This window comes from Stigmatopora argus, chromosome 10, assembly GCF_051989625.1.
Source record: "Stigmatopora argus isolate UIUO_Sarg chromosome 10, RoL_Sarg_1.0, whole genome shotgun sequence".
In the NCBI taxonomy this organism is placed as follows: domain Eukaryota; kingdom Metazoa; phylum Chordata; class Actinopteri; order Syngnathiformes; family Syngnathidae; genus Stigmatopora; species Stigmatopora argus.
The window spans coordinates 17,150,605-17,165,740 of record NC_135396.1 but is presented as its reverse complement, the minus strand read 5'-3'; the positions used below and the strand labels follow the sequence as shown (position 1 = coordinate 17,165,740).

The 15,136-nt window shown below is 45.9% G+C and overlaps 1 protein-coding gene across 10 annotated transcripts in view; it reads right to left on the bottom strand.

Moving 5' to 3' along the window:
- Nucleotides 1–15,136, bottom strand: part of nf1a (neurofibromin 1a) — a 278,314-nt gene that overhangs the window by 192,938 nt on the left and 70,240 nt on the right. For 9 of the 10 annotated variants that reach the window (XR_013303594.1, XM_077611678.1, XM_077611683.1 and 6 more), the window contains one exon: nt 2,686–2,765. Coding sequence is in view for 9 of the 10 variants with exons in the window: in XM_077611678.1 (XP_077467804.1) it covers nt 2,686–2,765 (80 nt within the window). In the remaining variant the exon portion in view is untranslated. Of the gene's footprint in view, nt 1–1,237; nt 2,517–2,685; nt 2,766–15,136 lie in introns of those variants that run through there. The other variant, XM_077611685.1, reaches the window with a different exon arrangement.

Sequence of the window (15,136 nt, the reverse complement as noted above, 5' to 3'; positions counted from 1 at the left end):
TTTTGCGTGAATCGCATTCACTCCGGAAATACTCCGGAAATGGGACAAGGGTAATGGCATCGACGGAGGTTGGCAGCTCTGTAACCCCCTTCTGGCCAATACCACCTTCAATTGTGATGTTCCAAAACTTTCAAATTAGTATGTATATTCTAGTTGCATCAATTTCACTCAACACTGCCTCTATGTGAGAGATGCATTCAATTTATTTCCTACAGCAATGTTCCAAGGTCGGTAGAATTTCCTAACATAATTGTGGTTAGAACTTTACCTACCATTTGACAAAAAAGGATAGATGACATAAGTAAAATGTTTACTGAAAATATTTATTTATTTATATATTTATTCATGTATTTATTTTATTTATTAACTTATTACCTATCTATGTCTAAAATGCCTTTCCTATATCTGCATTCTCACCCTCTTGCTACTGTGACAACCAGTGTTCCCTCTAAGCTGCGCGCGTGCGCAATTGCGCACTACTCTCGTCCTCGCTGCGCAGCAGCAATCATATGGCGCGCAGTAAAAAAAAAAAAAAAATCGGATTTTTTATTTTTTATTTTTTTTTATTTATTTTTTTATTTTTATTTTTTTACCCCTTTCCCCATGATGGCGCCGTTTAAGCGGCAGCAAGTGGCAGTAGCTCTGTCCACTTATGTTTTTCGTGTTTTACAGCATGTTTTACATGAAAAATGGACAGGTCGCCGAATGGACGTTCCGCCGAACGTTCATTCGGCGACCTGCCCGTCTGTCAAACGTCCGTCGGCGAAACGTCTTTAGTCGAATCATCCGAGTACCGATGATGTCGCTCACACTGGTACTCAGTGCGCTCAGGGAGGTTGACTTTCTGCTCAGACCAACGAAAAATTAGAGGGAACATTGGTGACAACGAAATTTCCCGAATATGGGATGAATAAAGTTATCCAATCCAAACCAATAACAGGATTAATTATCCGTATTCAGGAGGACCAGTGTGTTTTTTTCCTGGCAGTGGAACAGTGGCTCTGTTCTACACACTCAGCACGGCCCTCGGGGGGCGTGGGAGTTCACCCAACCCGTCTCCATGTGCTTTGTGGACTTGGAGAAGGCGTCCAACCGTGTCCCCCGGGGATCTTTGAGGGGGTACTCCAGTAGTATGGGGTTCCGGAATCCCTAATACTCAGGGTCTGGTCCCTCTATAACCGGTGTCAGAGTTTGGTCCATGTCCAGTGGAGGTTGGACTCCGCGAGGGCTGACATATGTCACGGATTCTGTTCATAACTTATATGGACAAAATATCTAGGCGCAGGCGTAGCGTGGAGGGGGTGCGGTTTGGTGGCGTTCAGTCTTGCATCTCTGCTTTTTGCAGATGATGTGGTTCTGTTTGCTTCATTAAGCTCAGGGATGCGGTCCTTACCCAGGTGGAGTAGTTAAATATCTTGTACACAAGTGAGGCAAGAATGGAGCAGGAGGATCGACGGTGCAGCGTCTGCAGTGATGCGGACTATACATCAGTCCCTTGTGGTGAAGAAGGAGCTGAGCCAAAAGGCGAATTTCCCGAATACGGGATGAATAAAGTTATCCAATCCAATCCAATTTACCGGTCGATCTAGGTTCCCACCCTCATCTATGGTCACGAGCTGTGGGTCGTGATCGAAAGAACAAGATCCCGGATATAAGCGGTTGAAATGAGTTTCCTCCGCAGGGTCTACGGACTCTCCCTTAGAGATAAGGTGAGAAGCTCGGTCATGCGGGAGTGGCTCGGAGTAGAGCCGCAGCTTCTCCAGATCGAAAGGAACCAGAAGAGTTGGCTCGCGCATCTGATTAGGATACCCTTTGAGCTGGACCGTCCCACCAAAAAACACTATTCTGGGCTCTTTTTTATATTTTTTCGGGACCATGGCGGAGCACCTCTGGTCAGCGATAAAATATTTTTGAGTTTATTATCATCATATGTATCATCTACAGGTGTTATCATACATTTGCTACCATACATGGATATTTAAATAGAGCTGAAGTACACATACAGTATCCTTTCGCTTGCTATGAACTTCCTGAAGCCAATGAAATCTGTGTGACTCTGGGTGACAACTCCTGAGAGGCTAGAGAAGGGAGATAAACATTCTGGGAGGCCATCTTGGATCGAGGAGAAGCGATTCCGGCAAATGATGTGATTCGAGAATTGTTTATGTCAAAAAGACTGCGACTGTTTAATGAAAGCCAGATGTTCCAATATGGAGGCTTAGCACATACACACATTATTTCTCTGTAATCTGATATTTTAATCTTTCTGAATAATTGGGGGCGCAGCATTCAAAAGATTTGGAAGGCATTTGGAGAAGACAGCGCTGCGCCTTGCCCTCAACAGAACAAGAGAGTTAGTCCTCTGTGATGCTATAATAAAAATGTTAAATTGACTAACATGACAAATATAAACCACACCTACCAAATTTGACCCCAAAAATACATATTTTTCAGTTGATTTCCATTTTATATAGTGAGCCATTGATATTTACACAAAAAACATGCAGCTCATTAGCCTGTTAAAAAAAAGGAGAAAAGAAATTAGCACCCACTGGACTATATATACACCACAGTGTTCCAGTTGTGTGTGCTTGTCGTGGTTTAAAATCCCCAAATTACGGAATCTACGTATCTTAAAACTGAGTGATTCCAAATGTATAAACCCAAATATACTATTTGAAGTACCTGATGTCCCAGAAAGTCTCTATTGGAGTGTCAAGATTCCACTGTTCGATGGACTCTGGCTGGTGCAGAACTAGAAGAGCCTAGACAGAAAGGTTTGTAGGTAACATGTCAAAACGAAAATTAAAATTGAAAGTTTTTCAAATAAAATTGTAAATAACAATAATCGGACATAGGCTTTGTCATCATCATTGACTCGACAAAAAGCCTAATTGTCATCATACCCAGAAACTGCGTATGACGAAATTGGTAGTGCTTCTCCAAAAGGTGCGTTTTCCCGGCAAAAGACCCAAATAAGTGACAAAGAACGTAAACAAAATCTTGTTTATAAAGGACTACAGTGTGACATATCGTATTTACGCGCATATAACCCACCTGCGCGAATGAGCTGCACCCTTAAAATTGCCTTGAAGTTGTTGAATTTTACAATTTCTCGCGTATAAGCGGCCCCCGATTCCTTATTTTTAACACCAGATTCATGGTTTTAATAGGGAGTACAAATGTGTTACTTTGAAGAGAAAAATCATCACAAGTGGTATTTCTGAGATACTATATGAATCATAAGAAGATTATTAAGGTCAATCTCATAAGGAAGTTAATATGCCTGACTTTGTAAATGCAATATATAAAATTATTCAAATTGAAAGAATAAGTCTATCTTGATCAGAACCTGATGCTTTCTAATTACAAAAATTAAAAAAAAAATACCATAAGTTTAAGATGTGGCAGCAATATTGCTTCTAATGTCAAAATATCTCAATTCTTTCGATGGTTCATAATACTGCAATAGTTGTCACTTTCGAACAAGAAATTAAAAAAAAAAATCTAAGGGGAATTTTGTTTTATTTCAAAATCTAGGCTACTCGCATCTGGCCAGTCAGAGCACATTTTAGGTTTAGACGGCAGCGTCCCAGGTAAAATGGCTGCCCCGGGAATTAGGTAAGATGGCTGTCCCCCGAGCGAGCAGTGGTACTCGGTCGTTTGGTCGCCGGTCTTTTGGTCGCCCGGAAGGTTATTGATAATTACCATTTAAATCGTTGCTCAAATTCCCTAAATACAAACTGCGAATTATTATTTAGTCATACTTAATGCCCTATTAATTATAAGGCTAAAGAAAATCTCCAAATTTCCCTTACTTTTATTGTGTTTTGTTGGAGAACTTGTTAAGACCCTGACTGACGTCCCTTCCTAAGGGGACAAATCATGTACATACAAACTCTTACACTCACACGTCCGCTCAGTGAAACTGCTCAGCGCCATTGTTGGCTTTTATTGATGCGTAGACCGTGTTGTTTTACCTTGTTATGTCGCCGGTCTTTTGGTCGCCCGGACCCAAACAACGGGCGACCAAACGACCGCACACGACGAGCAGTGAAGGGAACGTGAGTTTTTTTCCACATTTTATGCAAGATACGTACGTATTTTTCTTGAATTTCATTCCTAGATGTCAAAATAATTTTTGTTTAGCATTCTATCTGTTTACCTTTACTCTACAGTGGTACCTCGATATACGAGCTTAATTCGTTCCGGGACTGAGCTCGTATGTCGATTTACTAGCAACTCAAACAAACGTTTCCCATAGAAATGAAATAAAATCTAATTAATTCTTTCCAACCCTCTGAAAAACTACCAAAAACAGTTTATTGGATTGGAAAAAAAATATTTTTTCTAATTCGCCATCTATTAAAAAAAGTAACAAGTAACTAGTGGTTTAATAGTACTAAAATGTGTTTAATAGTACTAACATTAGACAGATTTCAAAGAAGGGAGAGACAGAGAGACAGGGGGGAGAGGGGGAGAGAGAGGGAGGTGGAGAGACCTTTTGCACGGCAATGCACTCGTAACAGAACAAACCAATTTAAATGAACTTGGATTACGATGCAGACACACTCAAAAATAAGTTTAATCTAACCTTACACTAAACTTAATTCTAATTTTGTTTTAAATTTCTTCTCCGGGTTGGCTCTATTTGCCCAGTCTCCAACCTGACTTTCAGATGCAACCTATCGAGGGTTGTTTGCTTTTGTATTCCCTTCAAAATATTCCGAAAATGATGCACACAAATGTCCTCACAATAGGAGAACGCACGACCACTTGCCAACGAGAAGTAGTGTACTCCTCTCGGGTGCTCGGATGATTCGCTGAAAGACGTTTCGCCGACGGACGTTTGACAGAGGGACAGGTTGCCGAATGGACGTTCCACCGAACGGTCAATCGGCCGAACGGCCACTCGGCCGAGCGGAAGTTTCGCCGGCGCGCTCGCCCCGCCCCCGGATCGTGTGTGTACAAGTTTTTCAATCTCGGCCCGTGGGCCATTTACGGCCGTTACAGATAACATTCATTTAGGAATAACAAGGGCATGTACTGCCTGCCCCCCGCAATAATAAGGTCATGTACTGCTGGGCATATTTCTAAATACAAGTACACGGCATATAATGATTAAATACAAATACTGGAGCTCTTTGGACATTAGAACCGAGCCCAGGGAAGTGAATTCCTCGGTAAAATGTCGCGATGATGTCGCGATAAGGCAAAAAACGTCTATATATATATATACATACGACCATTCGCCAAACGGCTCAAAATGCGTTTAATGATTAAATACAAATACTAGCATTTGTATATACAATACTAGTATTGTATTTTATACTAGTATTTTATTTAAAAGAAGACAAAGGAAATTCACATATTCTTCGTGTATACAGACTAGATGTCCGATGCGTGTTCTGAGACAACGGAGCTCGACGTCGTCGCTTGTCGGCCATTTTAAGAACAGAGCCATTCGCCAAACGGCTCAAAATGCACTAAAATTCGGTCAAATCCAGCCGAAAACAGCGTTTAATGATTAAATACAAATACTAGTATTTGTATTTAATCATTAAACACATTTTGAGCCGTTTGGCGAATGGTCGTATATAGACGTTTTTTCGGATACGCTCGTGGAAAAAACCCTGCCGATGTATGTGGTGTTCACACATAGAAAAAAATATGGTGCTCAGGATTCCAGCGGGGCATGTGTCACCCCTGTCCGCCCACAGAGCACTGTGCTCGGTTAAAAACCCCCTCCAATAAATGTGGGGCTCAAATTTGAAAAATTTCTGGAGCTCCAGAAATTCAGCGGGGCGTCGTCCAACCCAGTCCGCTCAGGGTGCACTATTATCGGATAGGCTCGGGGGAACCCCCGCCGATTTTTAAAGTGCTCAAACTCGGGAAATATATGGAGCTCGATAATGAAACTCAGCATGTGTCATTAAAATCCGCCCACAAAGCACTGTTCCCGGGGAGAAACCCCTCCGATGACCGTAGGGATATGATTTACATACTCGACGGACCGGATTAAAAATCCTAACGGGCTTTATATGGCCCGCGGGCTGAGGTTGCAAAACTTGTACACACACGATTCGGGAGCGGGGCGAGCGCGCCGGCGAAACTTCCGCTCGGCCGAACGGCCGTTCGGCCGAGCGGAAGTTTCGCCGATTGACCGTTCGGTGGAACGTCCATTCGGCGACCTGTCCCTCTGTCAAACGTCCGTCGGCGAAACGTCTTTCAGCGAATCATCTGGCCACGCTCCTCTCGTATTAGCGCTTGCTCCGCCATTCGCACCGACTGACGGGGGGGAAAAACACTGGAAAAAAATGCAGCGCTCCGCCCAGTGCTCGTAGAGACATTACACGAGGGAGTTGCAACCAGAAAGACCGTGCCCATGATGTTCGTATGAGCAGCCTCTCGCGGCCGCTGTATGCTCGTATATCTGCCCTCATAAATGGAGTATGCGTAGAGAGGATCCAGTCCTTCAAATTCCTGGGGGTCCACGTCATGGACAAGCTCTCCTGGTCTACCAACACCACGGCAGTGGTGAAGAAGGCCCAGAAACAACGCCATTTCTTCAGGGTACTCAGGAGGAACAAACTGGACACTAAGCTTCTAGTAACCTTCTATAGAGCCACTGTAGAGAGCATCCTGGCATACTGCATTACAGTGTGGTACGCTAGAAGCACGTCAGCAGACAAAAAGGCCATGCAGAGAGTGATCAACACCGCCCAGAAGATCGTCGGCTGCTCTCTGCCCTCACTGGAAGACATAGCCAGCCCTCGCTACCTCAGCAGAGCCGGGAACATTGTCAGGGACCCATACCACCCTGGTCACAACCTGTTCCAGCTGCTGCCCTCTGGCAGACGCTACAGGTCTCACAAAGCACGGACAAATAGACTTAAGGACAGTTTTTCCCCACAGCCATCAGGACTCTGAACTTGCGTTAGCACGACACACAATCCCTTCTGTGCAATAACTTCGGGGTGTGCAATAACAATGTGCAATATCTTAGATTGTGCAATATTTTAGAATTTACCTTAACAGGATGTGACTCTATATTTTTATATTACTTATTTATGTTCTTTTCCTGGGAAAACACACTTTCTTTAAGATGGCGGCGCGCACTGACGCAGCGGCTCTAAGCAGCTCTCCAGTTCGGTGTCGTTCGTTATCTTACAGTCGCCTGGATTTACTCAATATCCGAAGGATATGCGATACATCCGATTTCTTAACACACTCTCCGGGATCTCCGTGGCTAGCCAGCCCACCAAAAGCACGTCGAAGGCGGCGAAGGGACAGGAAACAGAAGCGTGGATGCCGGGCGGGCCTGGCAGCTAAGCTGAAACAACAACCACACCGAGCTCCGCTTCCCAGTATCCTTTTGACCAACGCCCGATCCATCACCCACAAAATGGATGAGTTGGAACTTCGTATTGCTACCAACAGCTTTGTTAGAAACTGTAATATTATTATCATCACAGAAACGTGGCTACACCCGCTTATCCCCGACGCCGCGGTATCGCTAGCTAGCCGAACGCTTTTTCGAAACGACCGTTCGAAAGTATTAACAGGCAAAGGCAAGGGAGGAGGACTGTGCATGTATATACATAATGAATGGTGTTGTGACAGTAAAATTATTGACACTCACTGTTCCCCGGATTTAGAGTTATTAGCAATACGATGTAGGCCCTATTATCTACCAAGAGAGCTAAACGTCGTCATAGCAACGGCTATCTATATACCTCCGAATGCTAACGTTAACACGGCACTGAACCTCCTGCTAACGGCTATAAACAAACAACAGCTGGACCACCCCGATGGCGTTTTTATTGTCGCTGGTGATTTCAACAAGGCGTGTTTAAAGACTGTTTTACCTAAGTTTATTCAGTACGTAAATTGTAATACTAGAGGAGACAAAACTCTTGACCATGTCTATTCTAACATCAAACATGCTTATAAAGCCACTTCCCTCCCTCACCTAGCTGGATCAGATCACCTCTGCCTATCTCTCACCCCCGCTTACACTCCACTCCGGAGGCAAACAACGCCACAAATAAAGATAATAAAAACTTGGCCCGACAACGCACTCTCTCAGCTGCAGGACTGTTTTTCCCGCACCAACTGGGAACTTTTTGTACACGACAACCTCCAGGACTACACGGACTCTGTACTTTCTTACATAAAAAACTGCATTGACAACGTCACTACAGATAAACGAATACGGGTTTTTCCTAACCAAAAACCCTGGATGACCAATGAGACACAGGCACTCATCAAAGGCCGTAACTCCGCCTTTAGATCAGGGAACAAGATAAAATATAGCGCTGCCAGAGCTGAGCTGAAAAGAGGCATTAAAAAGGCCAAGGCAGCATATACCAAAAAAATTGAGGAGCACTTCACAGAAAATAACCCAAAGAAGATGTGGCAAGGCATACGACATATTACCAACTACAATAACAATAATATGTCTGTTAATGCAGATGCCTCACTAGCGGAGAAATTGAACCGTTTCTTTGCCCGCTTTGAGACTGACAAATCAGACCCAGTCTCAACACCCCCACCACCACCCGGCAGCAATACACTGACGTTCCGGGAACAGGAAGTGAGACTGGTAATGCGGTCCGTGAACACCAGGAAGGCTGCTGGCCCAGACGGAGTACCTGGGAAGGTGCTCAAAGCCTGTGCTGACCAGCTGGCTGGAGTCTTCACAAATATTTTCAATTGTTCCCTGCAACTATCCATCATTCCATCTTGTCTGAAATCTGCCACCATCATCCCTGTCCCCAAAAAGCCAACCATTGGCGGCATGAATGATTATAGGCCTGTTGCCCTCACGCCTGTGATCATGAAGTGCTTTGAAAAGTTGGTAGCCCGCCATATCAGGAATACAATCTCTCCCTCAATTGACCCTCACCAGTTTGCTTATAGAGCAAACAGGTCCACTGATGATGCTATTGCCATTGCTCTTCATACAGCACTGAGCCACCTGGAACACCCTGGGAACTACTTTAGGATGCTCTTCATTGACTACAGCTCAGCCTTCAATACCATAAAACCGGACATTCTGACTGACAAACTCTCCCACCTTGGACTATCCTCTTCAATCTGCTGCTGGGTAAAGGACTTCTTGACCAACCGCCCACAGACTGTTAGACTTGGTCCCCACCTCTCTTCCTCCATTACTCTTGGCACTGGCTCCCCTCAAGGCTGTGTACTGAGTCCTCTTCTGTACTCCCTGTACACCCACGACTGTACACCCACCCACCAGTCTAACACCATCATCAAATTCGCTGACGACACCACTGTGGTCGGACTCATCTCAGGAGGGGATGAGTCGGCTTACAGAGATGAGGTCAACAATTTGTCTTCGTGGGGCTCGGTGAACAATCTCACACTGAACACCACGAAAACTAAAGAAATCATCCTGGACTTTCGCAAACACGGCACAGATCTGGCCCCACTCCTCATAAATGGAGTATGTGTAGACAGGGTCCAGTCCTTTAAATTCCTGGGGGTCCACGTCACGGACAAGCTCTCATGGTCTACAAACACCACGGCAGTGGTGAAGAAGGCTCAGACACGACTCCATTTCCTCAGGGTACTTAGGAAGAACAACTTGGGCACCAATCTTCTGAGAACCTTCTATAGAACCACTGTAGAGAGCATCCTGGCGTACGGCATCACAGTGTGGTACGCTGGAAGCACGGCGGCAGACAAAAAGGCCATGCAGAAAGTGATTAACACTGCCCAGAGGATTGTCGGCTGCTCTCTGCCCTCACTTGAAGACATTGCCAGCCCTCGTTACCTCAGCAGAGCCAAGAACATCATAGGGGACCCTTACCACCCTGGTCACAATCTGTTCCAGCTGCTGCCCTCTGGCAGACGCTATAGGTCCCACAAAGCACGGACAAATAGGCTTAAGGACAGTTTTTTCCCCACATCCATCAGGAATCTAAACTCGCGCTAACATAACACACATTCCCCTCTGCGGTATATGAACAGATGTTTGGTTGGTGATCTGCCTCCTACTAGCTGACTGAGGAAAGGTAAGTGGAAGACAGTGAAAGGTAAGCGCGAGGTAAGCGACCTGTATCCTCAACAGCGGAATGACAAATTACAAGTCCGTAACTTACACTTATTAGGTCTTTTGCCGATTAAACGTAGCTTATGGAGAAGCACCATCAATTTCGTCACACGCAGTTTCTGCGTGTGATGACAAGTAGGCTTTTGTGTTGTGATAATGACGACAGGGCCTATGTCCGATTATTATTATTATTATTATTGTGGAGTAGCACCACCAATTTTGTTATACGCAGCTGTGTATGATGACAATAAAGGCTTTTGATTTGATTTGCCCAAAATTTTACTCGTATCTCAAATTGCTCTTATGTCGGGGCACTCGTATGTCGAGGTAACACTGTATTTTGAAATAAATGACCGTATCGGCGGCATTCGCTAGCGCCATGACGTCACGGCGCCATTACGTCATGACATCCTCGTGTCATGTCGTCGTCAACTTGCAGTTTCTTCCATGTCGTGTTTTTATGCGCATATAAGCCAAACCCTCGATTCAGTCAACCTTTTTTTTTGTCTGGCAACAAGGCGCGCATATGGGAGCAAATATACAGGACAAGTATACAGGACAATAATCTCATATCATCTCATCTCATTTTCTGAACCACTTGATCCTCACTAGGGTTGCGGGGGGTGCTGGAGCCTATCCTAGCTGATTCCAGGCCAGGAGCGGGGGACACCCTGAATCGGTGTCCAGGCGATCGCAGGGCACAAGGAGACAGACAACCATGCACTCTCATACCAGGACAATAATCCACACCCAAAATAATTTCACAATAAAACTCCCGTGTTTACTCGCATATAAACCGTATTTGTCGCTCAAAAAAAATGACTGAATCAAGGGTACGGCTGATAAAAAAGACGACTGCAGCCAATACGCTCATTTATTTAAAAAGAGAGAGATGATCAAAAGAAACAACGCTAAACAAAATTTGTTTTGACATCTATAAATGAAAATAGTAAAAAAAAAGGCTCAACTCATCTTATCTTCTTCCGCATTACCGAAGTCGGGTCGCGGGGGCAGCGGCTTCAGCAGGGAAGCCCAGACTTCCCTCTCCCCAGCCACTTCATCCAGCTCTTCTGGGCTAGCCGGGAGACAGTCTCCCCAGCGTGTCCGCAGCTGGCCCCAAGCCTCCTCCCGGTTGGACGTGCAAGGAACACATCCCAGGGGAGGCATCCAGATCAGACCCCCGAGGCAACTCATCTGGCTCCTTTCCTCTCGACCTTCTCACCTTATCTCTAAGAGAGAGTCCAGACATCCTGCGGAGGAAACTTATTTCAGCCACTTGTATCCGGGATCTCGTTCTTTCGGTCATGACCCAAAGCTTGTGACCATAGATGAGGGTGGGAACATAGATCGACTGGTAAATAGAAAGTGTCGCCTTCTGGCTCAGCTCCTTCTTCACCACGACGCACCGGTGCAGTCTGCATCACTGCAGATGCCGAACCGATTGGCCTGTCGATCTCCCGCTCCATTTTTCCCGATACTTAAACTTCTCCACCTAGGGGAGGACATGATCCCTGACCCGGGATGCCACCTTTTTCTGACTGAGGACTATGGTCTCAGATTTGGAGGTGCTGATTCTCATCCCTACCGCTTCACACTCTGTTGCGAATCGTTCCAGCGAGAGTTGGAGCTCACGGCCTTATGAAGCCAACAGAACCACATCATCTGCAAAAAGCAGGGATGTAATACTGAGGCCAAAGAACTGGATCCCTTCAACACCACGGCTGCACCTAGATATTCTGTCCTTAAGTTATCAACAGAATGGGGGACATAGGGCAGCGCTGGCGGGGTCCAACCCCCACTGGAAACGGGTCCGACTTACTGCCGGCTACGTGGACCAGACTCAGACACCGGTCATAAAAGGGACCGGACCCCGTGTATCAGGGGTTCCGGAACACCATAGTCCCGGACTACTCCCCACAAGACTCCCTGGGGGACACGGTCAAACGCCTTCTCCAGGTCCACAAAACACATGTCGACTGGTTGGTCACTGTCCCCGATGTCCACGTGATGATGCAGACGTGTCAACCAAGACAGCCCCACAACATTCGGAGGCTTTAGAAACTCCGGGCGGATCTCATCCACACCCGGGGCTTTGCCAGTGAGGAGCTTTTTAACTGGGGACTTCAACCCCAGAGATAAGAGAGTCTGCCTCAGAGTCCCCAGACTCTTCTTCCTCATGGGAAGGCGGGTTGGTGGAATTGAGGTCTTCAAAGTATTCAGCCCACCAATTCACAACATCCCGAGTCGAGGTCAGGAGCGCCCCATCCCCACCATACACTGTGTTGGTGGTGCACTGCATCACCCTTCGGAGATGTCGGATGGCGGACCAAAATTTCCTTGAAGTCTCCTGGAAGTCGTTTTCCATGGCCTCACCGAACTCCTTCCATGCCCGGGTTTTTGCCTCGGAGACGATCAGAGCTGCGTGCCGCTGGGCCACCCGGTAGCCGTCAGCTGCCTCCGGAGTCCCATGGGCAAAAAGGGCCCAGTAGGACTCCTTTTTCAGCCTGAAGGAATCCCTTAATGCTGATGTCCACCAGCCGGTTCTGGGGTTGCCACCACGACAGGCACTGACCACCTTGTGGCCGCAGCTCCGGTCTGACGCCACACCAATAGAAGGGCGGAACATGGTCCACTCGGACTCAAGGTCCCCCGCCACACCCGGACATGACAGAAGCTCTGTCGGAGGTGGGAATTGAAACTCCTACTGACAGGGGAATCCGCCATGCATTCCCAGGGGACCCTCGGGAAACATTTGGGTCTCCCGGGCCGCACTGGCATCTGCCTCCACCATCGGTGCAACTCACCACTAGGTGGTAATCGGTTCACAGGTCCGCCCCTCTCTTTACCCAAGTGTCCAAGATATGCGGCCGCAGGTCCGATGACACCACCACAAAGTCGGTGTAACAAGTATGCCCACACCTGTTTGGTGCCTCTCACCACTCCAAAGTTGAATAGTGTCCAACCCCCCTCGGGAGGAGTGGTACCAGAACCCAAGCTGTGCGTAGAGATGAGCCCGACTACATCAAGACGGAATTTCTCGACCTCACGCACTAGCTCAGGCTCTTTACCAACCAGAGAGGTGACATTCCACGTCCCAAGAGCCAGATTCTGGAGCCAGGGATCAGACCGCCAAGGATCCCTCTTTTGGCTGCCGGCCAGCTTTCCACGCACCCTCTTTGGCCCCTCTGAGCCCATGTGAGGGGAAACCCACGTCGCCTCTTTGGGCTGTGCCTGGCCGGGCCCCATGGGTATAGTCCCGGCCACCAGGCGCTCGCCATCGTGCCCCTCCTTCTGGCCCGGCTCCAGAGTGGGGCCCCGGTAACCCGCATCCGGGCAAGGGAAATCGTCGTCCATAGCTTTTAATCGTCATAAAAGGTCTTCTGAGCCATTCTTTGCCTGGTCTCTCACCTCAGACCAGGTTGCCATGGGTGACCCTACCAGGGGCACAGGGCCCCAGACAACATAGCTCCAAGGTTCACTGGGACACACAAACCCCACCACTCGTAAAAAACGTATCTTGCAAAAAACGTGGAAAAAAACTAACTTGTGCCTGTCACTGCTCGCTCAGGGCGTCGCCATCTTACTGTAGTTAAACATGCTCTGACTGGCCAGACGCGAGTAGGCTCGATAGTTGTTTGTATTGTTTACCATGTCAGCACATACCAATAGTTTTTAAGGCTGATCGAAGGTCTTGCGGTCGATCATTAAAATTTCCGCCTTGATACCTGTGTAATGTGTATCCTATGCTATTGTTGAACCCAGACACTTGGTGAACACTATACCGCTTTGGACACACTTCCTGGTTGTGCTTACGTTACTTCCTTTTTGAATCTGTCTACGGGCAGGCAACACCCTTTAGGAACACAAATGAAATGTTTGCACACTTGTGATTACGAAATAAAATTTCGCTTTGATTTTTTTAAATTTTTATTTCTTGTTCGAAAGTAATAATTGCAGAAATATGAACCATAGATATAAAAAAAAATCAAAATATTTCTAAATGAGAAGCAATTTGGCCGCCACATCATCTTAAACTTATGACAAGAAAATTGTAATTTCTGCCATTAAAAAGCATCAGGTTCACAACAAGATAGACTTGTTTCTTTTTTCAAATTCAATAATTTGATATTTTACAAAGACAGGCATATTAACTTCCTTATGATATTGACCCTAATAATGTGCTTTTGATTAATACAGTATCTTAGAAATACCACTTGTGATGATTTTCCTAAGATTTTCCCTTCACAAGTAACACATTTGTGCTTCCTATTAAAACCATGATTATGGAGGTGAAAATTGTGAATCAGGGGGGGCTTATATGCGAGAAAATGTAAAATTCAACCATTTTAAGGCAATGTTAAGGCTGCGGGTTGTATGTGAGAATATACGGTATTTGTTTCCTATAGAAACTGAAATGGACTATATGCAGCAGTTGTCTACTGTGATCCTTCTTCACTTTGCAAGTTCACTACATCGCAGATTTTTTTTTCAAGTATATAAAAAAAAGTTCATAAAAATGTCTAAATCTACGCTGAAACTCGCAACCGGAAAACAGAGGAAAAATGACGGAAATCACGGCACCGCTTCTTCTTTGGCGCTAAAATGGTTGGCTTTAATCTCAGAATAAGTGAATACCACAGAGTAAGAATGGGCACTGCGAAACACGACGCCAAGGCTTTTCTTGTTTTCAGCAGGTCATGTTTCGTATCACGTACATTATACCTTGTGGAGAAAGAATAACTTCCTGTATAGACCTTTGTTTGGATTTTACTAGACTGCTGAAAATGCCTGCTAATCGTCCAGCATTGTCTAAGGCATCAAATGAAGCCAAGAGAAAACTAAAGATGATGACCTTGACCGAAAAGGTAAAGTTGCTCGATATGTTATAGGCAGGCAATCAGTATGCCGATGTCACGCGCCACTAAGGCCTCAATGAATCTACTGTGTGTTCCGTAAGAAAGGAAGAAGCCAACATTCAGAAGACGTCCACGATATCCTTTTCAAAAACACCAAGTGAGTGGTAACAACGAGGAATAAAACCATCATCAAGATGGAGAA